The sequence below is a fragment of the Panulirus ornatus genome, chromosome 35 (assembly GCF_036320965.1).
Source record: "Panulirus ornatus isolate Po-2019 chromosome 35, ASM3632096v1, whole genome shotgun sequence".
Taxonomy (NCBI): Eukaryota; Metazoa; Arthropoda; class Malacostraca; order Decapoda; family Palinuridae; genus Panulirus; species Panulirus ornatus.
The window spans coordinates 20,123,637-20,139,019 of record NC_092258.1 but is presented as its reverse complement, the minus strand read 5'-3'; the positions used below and the strand labels follow the sequence as shown (position 1 = coordinate 20,139,019).

The 15,383-nt window shown below is 40.6% G+C and overlaps 1 protein-coding gene across 1 annotated transcript in view; it reads left to right on the top strand.

The window, feature by feature from the left end:
- LOC139760210 (uncharacterized) overlaps nucleotides 1–15,383 on the top strand; it is a 554,062-nt gene that overhangs the window by 315,333 nt on the left and 223,346 nt on the right. Inside the window, exon 13 of the mRNA XM_071683144.1 lies at nucleotides 11,648–12,003. Coding sequence (XP_071539245.1) covers nucleotides 11,648–12,003 — 356 coding nt within the window. The remainder of the gene's footprint in view (nucleotides 1–11,647; nucleotides 12,004–15,383) is intronic.

The following is a 15,383-nucleotide window of genomic DNA, read 5'->3' as shown; positions in this document are numbered from 1 at the left end:
TTGGGCCCAGCCTCGCAACCATCAACATTGTTGGAACCACTATTCCTTCAAACATCCCCCATTTTTGTTTTCCCGAGTTTAATTTTTTCGCTTCCAAACATTTTTCAAGGCTCCCAAAATTTTCGCCCCCCCCCCCAACCCTATGTTTCCACTTCCGTTTCCCATGGTTCCATCCGCTGCCAGATCCATTCCCAATATCAAAAAACATTTTACTTTTCCAGTTTTTCTCCATTCAAACTTACCCCCCAAAATTTAATTGACCCTCCCCCCTACTGTACAAAATTAACCTTGCTCTTATTCAAAATTTACTTTTAACTTTTTTTCTTTCACACACTTTCCCAAACTCAGTAAACCAGCTTCTGCAGTTTCTCAATGAATCGGCCACCAGGCTTATCATCAGCGAAAAACCCGGGACTCATTTTCCCAAGTTTCTCTCACCCCCAACCCGACTTCTTTACTTCCCCCTCTTTCCAAAACTCTTGCATTCACCTCCCTAAAAAACCCCCCATCCATAAAAAAATTAAACAACCAGGGAGACATAACACACCCCTGCCGAAAAACCTACATTCCCTAAAAACCAATCACTTTCCTTCTTCCAAACACCCTACACATGCCTTCATCCTCCATAAAAACTTTTCACTGCTTCTAACAACTTGCCTCCCACACCCTATTTTTAATACCTTCCACAGAGCATCCCTATCAAAATCTAATTTATATGCCCTTTTCCGATCCATAAATGCTACAAAAATCCCTTTGTTTTTTTAAATATTTCTCAATACATTCTTCAAAGCAAACACCCGATCCCCACATCCTCTACCACTTCTGAAACCCGCATGCTTTTCCCCAATCTATGCTTTTGGGACAAGCCTTCACCCCCTCAATCAATACCCTCCCAAAATTTACCAGGAATACTCAACCAAATTTTACCTCTGTAATTTGAGCAAATCACTTTATCCCCCTTTTCCCTTTTTAAATTTGGGACTATGCACGAAATTTCCCCCAATTTTCCCCAGGCACCTCCCTTTAGTCATACCCTACATTAAAAAAACCTTACCAACCAGTCAACAATACGGGCACCCCCTTTTTTAAAAAATTCCCCTGCAAAACCATTTTAAAAACCCGCTGCCTTGCCGGGTTTCATCTTCCGCAAAGCCTTTTTTACCCCTTCTTGTTTAACCCAAAAAATTTTCCCCAACCCTCTCACTTTGCCCCACCACCTCGACCAAAACACCCCATATCTGCCACTCTATCATTAAAAAACATTCAACCAAACCTTCCCAAAAAACTCATTTAAACTCCTTCTCAATCACCACTATTTTTTATCCCTCCCCCTTTGCGCCCTTCACTGAAGTTCCCATTTTCCCCCTTGTCTTACGCACTTTTTTTTTCCTCCTTCCAAAAAAACATCTTTTTATTCTCCCTAAAATTTAATGGGTACTCCCTCCCCCAACTCTCATTTGCCCTCTTTTTAAACCCCTTTTCACCCCTTTTTTTTTACCTCCTGTCTTTTCTTTTATAAAATTTTTCCCACCCCAATTGCATTTTTTCCCGGGAAAAATCGTCCAAATCCTCTCTCTTCTCCTTTAAATAATAATCTTACTTCTTTATCCCCCACTCACTTTCCCTTTCTAATCAACCCACCTCCCACCTTCTCATGCCAAAAAGCATTTTTTTGGCAAAAACCTTTACCGATTCCCTAAATACATCCCATTCCTCCCCCAAATCCCCTTACTTCCATTGGTTTTCCCCCTTTTTCCATTCTGTACTCAGTCTCTCCTGGTACTTCCTCATACAAGTCTCCTTCCCAAGCTCACTTACTCTCACCACCCTCTTCACCCCAACATTCACTCTTCTTTTCTGAAAACTCATACAAATCTTCACCTTAGCCTCCACAAGATAATGATCAATAATCCCTCCAGTTGCACCTCTCAGCACATTAACATCCAAAAGTCTCTCTTTCGCGCGCCTGTCAATTAACACGTAATCCAATAACGCTCTCTGGCCATCTCTCCTACTTACATACTTATACTTATGTATATCTCGCTTTTTAAACCAGGTATTCCCAATCACCAGTCCTTTTTCAGCACATGAATCTACAAGCTCTTCACCATTTCCATTTACAACACTGAACACCCCATGTATACCAATTATTCCCTCAACTGCCACATTACTCACCTTTGCATTCAAATCACCCATCACTATAACCCGGTCTCGTGCATCAAAACCACTAACATACTCATTCAGCTGCTCCCAAAACACTTGCCTCTCATGATCTTTCTTTTAATGCCCAGGTGCATATGCACCAATAATCACCCATCTCTCTCCATCAACTTTCAGTTTTACCCATATTAATCGAGAATTTACTTTCTAACATTCTATCACATACTCCCACAACTCCTGTTTCAGGAGTACTGCTACTCCTTCCCTTGCTCTTGTCCTCTCACTAACCCCTGACTTTACTCCCAAGACATTCCCAAACCACTTTTCCCCTTTACCCTGAGCTTCGTTTCACTAAGAGCCAAAACACCCAGGTTCCTTTCCTGGATATATATATATATATAATATATATTATATATTATATATTATATATATATATTATATATATATATATCTTTTCTTTTCTTTCGTACTATTCGCCATTTCCCGCATTAGCGAGGTAGCGTTAAGAACAGAGGACTGGGCCTTTGAGGGATTATCCTCACTTGGCCCCCTTCTCTGTTCCTTCTTTTGGAAAATAAAAAAAAAAAAAAAAAAAAAAAATGAGAGGGGAGGATTTCCAGCCACCCGCTCCCTCCCCTTTTAGTCGCCTTCTACGACACGCAGGGAATACGTGGGAAGTATTCTTTCTCCCCTATCCCCAGGGATAATATATATATATAATATATATATATTATATATATATATTATATATTTATATATTTATATATATATATAATATATATATATAAATATATATATATAATATATATATATAAATATATATATATATTATATATTTATATATATATATTAATATATATATATATTAATATATATATATATATTATATATTTATATATATATATTATATATATATATTATATATTTATATATTTATATATTTATATATATATATATTATATATATATATTAATATATATATATATAATATAATATATATATTATATATATATATATTATATATTTATATATTTATATATATATATTATATATATATATTATATATTTATATATTTATATATATATATATTATATATTTATATATATATATAATATAATATATATATAATATATAAATATATATATATATTATATATTTATATATATATATAATATATATATATATAGATATATATATATATATTTTTTTTTTTTTTCCCTGCAAAAATCGTCCAAATACCTCTCTCTTCTCTTTCACTAATAATCTTACTTCTTCATCCTACTACTCACTACCCTTTCTAATCAACCCACCTCCCACTCTTCTCATGCCACAAGCATCTTTTGCGCAAGCCATCACTGCTTCCCTAAATACATCCCATTCCTCCCCCACTCCCCTTACTTCCATTGTTCTCACCTTTTTCCATTCTGTACTCAGTCTCTCCTGGTACTTCCTCATACAAGTCTCCTTCCCAAGCTCACTTACTCTCACCACTCTCGTCACCCCAACATTCACTCTTCTTTTCTGAAAACTCATACAAATCTTCACCTTAGCCTCCACAAGATAATGATCAATAATCCCTCCAGTTGCACCTCTCAGCACATTAACATCCAAAAGTCTCTCTTTCGCGCGCCTGTCAATTAACACGTAATCCAATAACGCTCTCTGGCCATCTCTCCTACTTACATACTTATACTTATGTATATCTCGCTTTTTAAACCAGGTATTCCCAATCACCAGTCCTTTTTCAGCACATAAAATCTACAAGCTCTTCACCATTTCCATTTACAACACTGAACACCCCATGTATACCAATTATTCCCTCAACTGCCACATTACTCACCTTTGCATTCAAATCACCCATCACTATAACCCGGTCTCGTGCATCAAAACCACTAACATACTCATTCAGCTGCTCCCAAAACACTTGCCTCTCATGATCTTTCTTTTAATGCCCAGGTGCATATGCACCAATAATCACCCATCTCTCTCCATCAACTTTCAGTTTTACCCATATTAATCGAGAATTTACTTTCTAACATTCTATCACATACTCCCACAACTCCTGTTTCAGGAGTACTGCTACTCCTTCCCTTGCTCTTGTCCTCTCACTAACCCCTGACTTTACTCCCAAGACATTCCCAAACCACTTTTCCCCTTTACCCTGAGCTTCGTTTCACTAAGAGCCAAAACACCCAGGTTCCTTTCCTGGATATATATATATATATATATATATATACATATATATATTTTTTTTTTTTTTTTTTTTTTATACTTTTTCGCTGTCTCCCGCGTTTGCGAGGTAGCGCAAGGAAACAGACGAAAGAAATGGCCCAACCCCCCCCCCCATACACATGTACATACACACGTCCACACACGCAAATATACATACCTACACAGCTTTCCATGGTTTACCCCAGACGCTTCACACGCCTTGCTTCAATCCACTGACAGCACGTCAACCCCTGTATACCACATGACTCCAATTCACTCTATTTCTTGCCCTCCTTTCACCCTCCTGCATGTTCAGGCCCCGATCACACAAAATCTTTTTCACTCCATCTTTCCACCTCCAATTTGGTCTCCCTCTTCTCCTCGTTCCCTCCACCTCCGACACATATATCCTCTTGGTTAATCTCTCCTCACTCATTCTCTCCATGTGCCCAAACCATTTCAAAACACCCTCTTCTGCTCTCTCAACCACGCTCTTTTTATTTCCACACATCTCTCTTACCCTTACGTTACTTACTCGATCAAACCACCTCACACCACACATTGTCCTCAAACATCTCATTTCCAGCACATCCATCCTCCTGCGCACATCTCTATCCATAGCCCACGCCTCGCAACCATACAACATTGTTGGAACCACTATTCCCTCAAACATACCCATTTTTGCTTTCCGAGATAATGTTCTCGACTTCCACACATTTTTCAAGGCTCCCAAAATTTTCGCCCCCTCCCCCACCCTATGATCCACTTCCGCTTCCATGGTTCCATCCGCTGACAGATCCACTCCCAGATATCTAAAACACTTCACTTCCTCCAGTTTTTCTCCATTCAAACTCACCTCCCAATTGACTTGACCCTCACCCCTACTGTACCTAATAACCTTGCTCTTATTCACATTTACTCTCAACTTTCTTCTTCCACACACTTTACCAAACTCAGTCACCAGCTTCTGCAGTTTCTCACATGAATCAGCCACCAGCGCTGTATCATCAGCGAACAACAACTGACTCACTTCCCAAGCTCTCTCATCCCCAACAGACTTCATACTTGCCCCTCTTTCCAGGACTCTTGCATTTACCTCCCTTACAACCCCATCCATAAACAAATTAAACAACCATGGAGACATCACACACCCCTGCCGCAAACCTACATTCACTGAGAACCAATCACTTTCCTCTCTTCCTACACGTACACATGCCTTACATCCTCGATAAAAACTTTTCACTGCTTCTAACAACTTGCCTCCCACACCATATATTCTTAATACCTTCCACAGAGCATCCCTATCAACTCTATCATATGCCTTCTCCAGATCCATAAATGCTACATACAAATCCATTTGCTTTTCTAAGTATTTCTCACATACATTCTTCAAAGCAAACACCTGATCCACACATCCTCTACCACTTCTGAAACCGCACTGCTCTTCCCCAATCTGATGCTCTGTACATGCCTTCACCCTCTCAATCAATACCCTCCCATATAATTTACCAGGAATACTCAACAAACTTATACCTCTGTAATTTGAGCACTCACTCTTATCCCCTTTGCCTTTGTACAATGGCACTATGCACGCATTCCGCCAATCCTCAGGCACCTCACCATGAGTCATACATACATCAAATAACCTTACCAACCAGTCAACAATACAGTCACCCCCTTTTTTAATAAATTCCACTGCAATACCATCCAAACCTGCTGCCTTGCCGGCTTTCATCTTCCGCAAAGCTTTTACTACCTCTTCTCTGTTTACCAAATCATTTTCCCTAACCCTCTCACTTTGCACACCACCTCGACCAAAACACCCTATATCTGCCACTCTGTCATCAGACACATTCAACAAACCTTCAAAATACTCATTCCACCTCCTTCTCACATCACCGCTACTTGTTATCACCTCCCCATTTACGCCCTTCACTGAAGTTCCCATTTGCTCCCTTGTCTTACGCACCCTATTTACCTCCTTCCAGAACATCTTTTTATTCTCCCTAAAATTTACTGATAGTCTCTCACCCCAACTCTCATTTGCCCTCTTTTTCACCTCTTGCACCTTTCTCTTGACCTCCTGTCTCCTTCTTTTATACTTCTCCCACTCAATTGCATTTTTTCCCTGCAAAAATCGTCCAAATGCCTCTCTCTTCTCTTTCACTAATACTCTTACTTCTTCATCCCACCACTCACTACCCTTTCTAAACAGCCCACCTCCCACTCTTCTCATGCCACAAGCATCTTTTGCGCAATCCATATATATATATATATATATATATATATATATATATATATATATATATATATATATATATATATATATATATATATATATATATATATATATTCATTATTTATCACACTTTGTCGCATTCTCCCGCGTTAACGAGGTAGCGCAAGGAAACGGACGGCAGAATGGCCCTACCAATCCATATACACATGTATATACATACACGTCCACACACGCACATATACATACCTATACATTTCAATGTATACATATATATACATACACAGACATATACATATATGTACATAATTCATAATTGCTGTCTTTATTCATTCCTGTCGCCACCCCGCCACATACGAAATGACACCCCCTCCCCACGCACGCGCGCGAGGTAGTGCTAGGAAAAGACAGAAAGACCACATTCGTTCACACTCATTATCTAGCTGTCATGTATAATGCACCGAAACCACACCTCCCTTTCCACATCCAGGCCCCACAAAACTTTCTATGGATTACCCCACACGCTTCATATGCCCTGGCTCAATCCACTGACAGCACGTCGACCCCGGTATACCACATCGTTCCAATTCACTCTATTCCTTGCACGTCTTTCACCCTCCTGCATGTTCAGGCCCCGATCGCTCAAAATCTTTCTCACTCCATCTTTCCACCTCCAATTTGGCCTCCCACTTTTCCTCGTTCCCTCCACCTCCGACACATATATCCTCTTTGTCGATCTTTCCTCACTTATTCTTTATTTGTGACCAAACCATTTCAAAACACCCTCTTCTGCTCTCTCAACCACACTCTTTTTATTACCACACATCTCTCTTATCCTTTCCTTACTTATTCGATCAAACCACATCACACCACACATTCTCCTCAAACATTTCATTTCCAATACATCTAACCTCCTCCACACAACCCTATCTATAGCCCACGCTTCGCATCCATATAACATAGTTGGAACCACTTTTCCTTCAAACATACCCATTTTGGCTTACCGAGATAATGTTCTTGGCTTCCATACATTTGTCAGCGCTCCAAGAACTTTCACCCACTTCCACACCCTGTAATTCACTTCCAATTCCATGGTTCCATCTGCTGCCAAATACACTCCCAGATATCTAAAACACTTCGTTTCCTCCAGTTTTTCTCCATTCAAACTTACCTCCCAATTTACTTGTCCCTCAACCCTACTGTACCTAATAACCTTGCTCTTATTCACAATTACTCTCAGCTTTCTTCTTTCACACATTTTACCAAACTCAGTCACCAGCTTCTGCAGTTTCTCACCCGAATCAGTCATCAGCGCCGTGTCATCAGCGAACAACAACTGACTCACTTCCCAAACTCTCATCCACAACAGACTTACCCCTCTCTCCAAAACTCTTGCATTCACCTCCCTAACAACCCCATCCATAAACAAATTGCACAACCATGGAGAGATCACGCACCCCTGCCGCAAACCGACATTCACTGAGAACCAATCACTTTCCTCTCTTCCTACACGTACACATGCCTTACATCTTCGATAGAAACTTTTCACTGCTTCCAGCAACTTGCCTCCCACACCATATACTCTTAATACCTTCCACAGAGCATCTCTATCAACTCTATCATATGCCTTCTCCAGATCCATAAATGCTACACACAAATCCATTTGTTTTTCTAAGTATTTCTCACATACAATCCTCAAAGCAAACTTCTGATTCACACATCCTCTACTACTTCTGAAACCACGCTGCTCTTCCCGAATATGATGTTGTGCACATGCCTCACCCTCTCAGCCATTACCCTCTCATATAATTTCCTAGGAATACTTAACAAACTTATACCTCTATAATTTGAACACTCACCTTTATCCCCAACGCTTTTGTACAAAGGCACTATGCATGCAATCCGCCAATCCTCAGGCACTTCACCATGAGCCAAATATACACTGAATATCCTCACCAACCAGTCCAAAGCACATTCACCCCCTTTTTTTAGTAAGTACCACTGCAATTCCATTTAAAGCCGCCGTGTTGCCGGCTTTCATCTTCCGCAAAGCTTTCACTATCTCTTCTTTGTTTACCAAATCATTCTCCCTGACTATATCAGTTTGCACACAACCTCGACTAAAACACTCTATATCTGTCACTCTATCATCTAACACATTGAACAATCCTTCAAAATACTCACTCCATCTACTTCTCACATCAACACTGCTTGTTTCTACCTCCCTGTTAGCCCCCTTCACTGATGTTCTCATTTGTTCTCTTGTCTTACGGACTTTATTTACCTCCTTCCAAAACATCTTTTTATTCTCCCTAAAATTTAATGATACTCTCTCACCCCAACTCTCATTTGCCTCATTTTTACCTCTTGCACCATTATCTTGACCTCCTGCCTCTTTCTTTTATACATCTCCCACTCATTTCCACTATTTTCCTGCAAAAATCGTCCAAATACCTCTCTCTTCTCTTTCACTAATAATCTTACTTCTTCATCCTACTACTCACTACCCTTTCTAATCTGCTCACCTCCCACGCTTCTCATGCCACAAGCATCTTTTGCGCAAGCCATCACTGCTTCCCTAAACACATCCCATTCTTCCCCCACTCCCCTTACGTCCTTTGCTCTCACTTTTTTCCATTATGCACTCAGTCTCTCCCGGTACTTCCTCACACAAATCTCCTTCCCAAGCTCACTTACTCTCACTACTCTCTTCACACTAACATTTTCTCTTCTATTCTGAAAACCTCTACCAATCTTCACCTTCGGATCCTCAAGATAATGATTAGACATCCCTCCAGTTGCACCTCTCACCATTTCATATTTTCCCTAACACGTTTCACATGTCCTTGTTCAGTCCATTGACAACACGTCGACCCCGAAATCGTTCTAATTCATTCAATTCCTTGCACGACTCTCACCCTCCTGCATGTTTATGCCCCCATCGCTCAAAATCTTTTTCACTCCATCCTTCCACCTCCAATTTGGTCTCCCACTTCTCCTTTTCCCTCCACCCTAACACATTTATCATCTTTGTCAATCTTTCCTCACTCATTCTCTCCATGTGTCCAAACTATTTTATCACACCCCTTTCTGCTCTCTCAACCACACTCTTTTTATTTCCACACATCTCTCTTACCCTTTCATTACTTACTCGATCAAACCACCTCACACCACATATTGTCCTCAAAGTTTCATTTCCAACACATCCACCCTCCTCCGCACAACCTTATTTATAGTCCATGCCTAGCAACAATATAACATTGTTGGTGCCACTATTCCTTCAAACGTACCCATTTTTTGCTCTCGAAGATAACGTTCTTGCTTTCCACACTTTCTTCAACGCTCCCAGAACTTTCGCCCCCTCCCCCACCCTATGATTCACTTCCGCTTCCATGGTTCCATCCGCTGCCAAATCCACTCCCAGATATCTAAAACTTTCACGTTCTCCAATTTTTCTATATTCAAACTTACCTCCCCATTAACTTGCCCCTCAACTCTTATTCACATTTACTCTCAACTTTCTCCATTCGCACACTTTTCCAAACTCAGTCACCAGCTTCTGCAGTTTCTCACCTGAATCAGCCACTAGCGCTGTATCATCAGCGAACAACAACTGACTCACTTCCCAAGCTCTCTCATCCACATCAGATTGCATACTTGCCCCTCTCTCCAAAACTCTTAGATTCACCTCGCTAACCACCTCCCTGAGGTGCAGGCTGGCGGTGACCCCTGACCTATGCCACTGTCCACCTCTCTGAAGTGCAGGCTGTTGGAGACGATGAACATTTTTGGAACAGTGATGTGGTGGCCATTCATCTTGAATAGGCACTACATCATTGTTCCTGGAATATTCCTCTTTAATGATCACTACATCATTGTTCCTGGAATATTCCTCTTTAATGATCACTACATCATTGTTCCTGGAATATTCCTCTTTAATGATCACTACATCATTGTTCCTGGAATATTCCTCTTTAATGATCACTACATCATTGTTCCTGGAATATTCCTCTTCAATGATCACTACATCATTGTTCCTGGAATATTCCTCTTCAATGATCACTACATCATTGTTCCTGGAATATTCCTCTTTAATGATCACTACATCATTGTTCCTGGAATATTCCTCTTTAATGATCACTACATCATTGTTCCTGGAATGTGTTATCACCACCCCATGTTCAGAGGTGCATTCTTCTTGTAACTGTGTTGTAGTGTAAAGTGTTAACTCGTCAGTGCCTCTAGTAAGTGTGTCTGGTCTCCATAGCCTCAGCTGTATCTGAACTGGTGTTGTAGTTTAGTGTGTGAGCTCTGTACAACAACGGTCTGGAGCTTGATGCTCAAGTTGTAGCTCTTGCCATCTGGGAATCTTGGTCTTCCACAGATGGTGGTGGCGAATGTTTTACCATCTGGCTAATCATCTCTGATGTTAATTCCACTAACATCGTTATTTATGAGCGAGTTTCTTCGCTGCTTTATCACCTTTCGTGGCTAAACATCTCTGAGTGAGGTCCAACCATCATTGGTCATCACTTTATGTTATCCCTGTATCATCTGTTCACTCACTCGCGTTGCCTTTATTATTTTCCAATTTTGTATTTGTTTATTCTATCGAAGAGACCAGCTCTTTTACGTACTCCATTTCCTCAGCTACGCTTTTCATCAGTTCACACCCATCGTGGACTGGAAACACTCAAATAACCTTTTGTCACCTCCTCCACACTGGCTTGCCTTATCTTCCCTTCTCTGGCCGAGTAAACTACCATTTGTGTTGATTCATCCATTGTTCCAGGTGATTCCCTTATCATTGGTTGCCTCATTGCGCTCTAACTCTCGACTCGTTTCCAGAACTTTCTCATTTTTCATGTTGCTTATTTCCCTCAATATTTACTTTAGCTTTCGACAGATTACTTTTCACGTGAGGAACAGGTTTAGCGTAAATTAAAATGTTTATATAATGAAAGTTCATTATGCAGGTTAGTATGCAGGAGAGCTGTTTGATTAGAGCAAATTGGTTACAACTGTTTCTTTTTCAACAGATGGTGATGATTCATATGCAAATGAAGAGATGCTGAAACTAGTTACAGATGCTGTGTGCGAACTACTAAACACACGGCTTCACATGCAACACAGATTAATTGTAAGTACGTGCATTGCTTTGACCAAGCTGAACCTGAGGTATGTGGATGAAGACTACGTAGAAACATTCTTACGCCCTCTGCACTCAGGACAAATGATATGGCAAGATATTAGTCAACTTACATCTCTGAAGAAACAAGAAACAAGCAATACTGAGGATGAGCTGGAGCAAGACGCTACAAATGATAAAGAAGACGAAGAAAATAGACAAATACAGGAAGAGAAACTTCCACACTGGATACAATGTAACACAGAGGTAAGGGAGATACTTATTCTCTCCAGTTTATAATAAGTTTTAGTTTGAGAATCCAAGATTGCTTTCTGTTTCACCAATAATGCTTGACACTTGTTGTAATATCTTGATTTGCACAAATACGGTTCATCCTGGAAAAATATGTAAGTAAATATGTGGACAACAAAACAAAGTTAGATACGACAAGAAGCTTCACAAAACACCGCTGATCAAAAATGAACTTTAGCATTTTGATTAAATGAAAAGTGACCTATATTAACAGATAATCAATTCTTTGTACATAAATCATCATAAATCACTCGCATAAAGACAATACATCCAAGGTAAATGTCTTAGTCACTAGTTAGAAAACAACTAGATTGCTTATATTATTATTCCACTGACAAACACGATTCATGTTTACATCAAAACAAACAAATACACAACAGTACAAACAAACCTTACCGTAATATTTACATCCTTCACGTCAATACCACATATTCAAGCCAGGATATCAAATTAGAAATTAGCATGTTACCCAACATGCCCAATGTATATATCTCGGAGAGCCAAAATGGGTGTGTTTAAAGGAATAGTGGTTCCAAGAATGTTATAAGGGTTGCGAAACATGGGCTATATATAAGGTTGTGCGGAGGTTGGATGTGTTGGAAATGAAATGTTTGCGGACAATATCAAATTACAAATTATCATGTACCCAACAGAGATCGAGTAAGTAATGAAAGCGTGAGAGAGATGTGTTATGATAAAAAGAGTGTGGTTGAGAGAGCAGAAGAGGGTGTATTGAAATGGTTTGGTCAAATGGAGAGAATGAGTGAGGAAAGATTGACAAAAAGAATATACGTGTCGGAGGTGGAGGGAACAAGGAGAAGCGGAAGGCCAAATTGGAGGTGGAAGGATGGAGTGAAAAAATTTTTAGTGATCGGGGCCCGAACATACAGGAGGGTGAAAGACATGCAAGGAATAGAGTGAATTGGAATGATGTGGTATACCGGGGACGACGTGCTGTCACTGGATAGAACAAGGGCATGTGAAGTGTCTGGGTTTAACCATGGAAAGTTTTGTGGGGCCTGGATGTGGAAAGGGAGCTGTGGTTTCGGTGAATTACAAATGACAGCTAGAGACTGAGTGTGAACATATGTGGCCTATTTTCTTGTCTGTTTCTGGCGCTACCTCGCTGGACGAGGTTGGGGTGGGGGAGGGGGAATCCAATATATATATATTTATTCATCTATTTATTTTGCTTTGTCACTGTCTCCCGCGTTAGCGAAGTAGGGCAAGGAAACAGAAGAAAGAATGGCCCAACCCACCCACATTCACATGTATATACATACACGTCCACACACGCACATATACATATCTATACATCTCAACGTATACATATATGTACACACAGAGACATATACATATATACACATGTACATAATTCATACTGTCTGCCTTTATTCATTCCCATCGCCACCTCGCAACACATGAAATAACAACCCCCTCCCCCCTCATGTATGCGATGTAGCGCTAGGAAAGACAACAAAGGCCTCATTCGTTCACACTCAGTCTCTAGCTGTCATGTAATAATGCCCGAAACCACAGCTCCCTTTCCTCATCAAGGCCCCAGAGAAGTTTCCATGGTTTACCCCAGACGCTACGCATGCCCTGGTTCAATCTATTGACAGCACGTCAACCCCGGTATACCACATCGTTCCAATTCACTCTATTCCTTGCACGCCTTTCACCCTCCTGCATGTTCGGGCCCTGATCACTCAAAATCTTTTTCACTCCATCTTTCCACCTCCAATTTGGTCTCCCACTTCTCCTCGTTCCCTCCACCTCTGACACATATATCCTCTTCGTCAATCTTTCCTCACTCATTCTCTCCATGTGACCAAACCATTTCAAAACATCCTCTTCTGCTCTCTCAACCACACCCTTTTTATTACCACACATCTCTCTTACCCTATTATTACTTACTCGATCAAACCACCTCACACCACATATTGTCCTCAAACATCTCATTTCCAGCACATCCACCCTCCTCCGCCAAATTCTATCCATAGCCCACGCCTCGCAACCATACAACATTGTTGGAACCAATATTCTTTCAAACATACCCATTTTTGCTTTCCGAGATAATGTTCTCGACTTCCACACATTCTTCAAGGGTCCCAGAATTTTCGCCCCCTCCCCCACCCTATGATTCACTTCCGCTTCCATGGTTCCATCCGCTGCCAAATCCACTCCCAGATATCTAAAATACTTCACTTCCTCCAGTTTTTCTCCATTCAAACTTACCTCCCAATTGACTTGACCCTCAACCCTACTGTACCTAATAGCCTTGCTCTTATTCACATTTACTCTTAACTTTCTTCTTTCACACACTTTACCAAACTCAGTCACCAGCTTCTGCAGTTTCTCACATGAATCAGCCACCAGCGCTGTATCATCATCGAACAACAACTGATTCACTTCCCAAGCTCTCTCATCCACAACAGACTGCATACTTGCCCCTCTTTCCAAAACTCTTGCATTCCCCTCCCTAACAACCCCATCCATAAACAAATTAAACAACCATGGAGACATCACACACCCCTGCCGCAAACCTACATTCACTGAGAACCAATCACTATCCTCTCTTCCCACACGTACACAGTCCTTACATTCTTGATGAAAACTTTTCACTGCTTCTAACAACTTGCCTCCCACACCATATATTCTTAATACCTTCCACAGAGAATCTCCATCAACTCTATCATATGCCTTCTCCAGATCATAAATGCTACACACAAATTCATTTGCTTTTCTAAGTATTTCTCACATACATTCTTCAAAGCTAACACCTGATCCACACATTCTCTACCACTTCTGAAACCACACTGCTCTTCCCAAATCTGATGCTCTGTACATGCCTTCACCCTCTCAATCAATACCCTCCCATATAATTTCCTTGGAATACTCAACAAACTTATACCTCTGAAATTTGAGCACTCACTTTTATCCCCTTTGCCTTTGTACAATGGCACTATGCAAGCATTCCACCAATCCTCAGCCACCTCACCATGAATCATACATGCATTCAATAAACTTACCAGTCAACAATACTTACAGTCAACAATACAGTCAACCCCTTTTTTAATAAATTCCACTGCACTACCATCCAAACCCGCTGCCTTGCCGGCTTTCATCTTCCGCAACGCTTTTACTACCTCTTCTCAGTTTACCAAATCATTTTCCCTAACCCTCTCACTTTGCACACCACCTCGACCAAAACACCCTATATCTGCCACTATCATCAAACACATTCAACAAACCTTCAAAATACTCACTCCATCTCCTTCTCACATCACCACTACTTGTTATCACTTCCCCATTAGCCCCCTTCACTGAAGTTC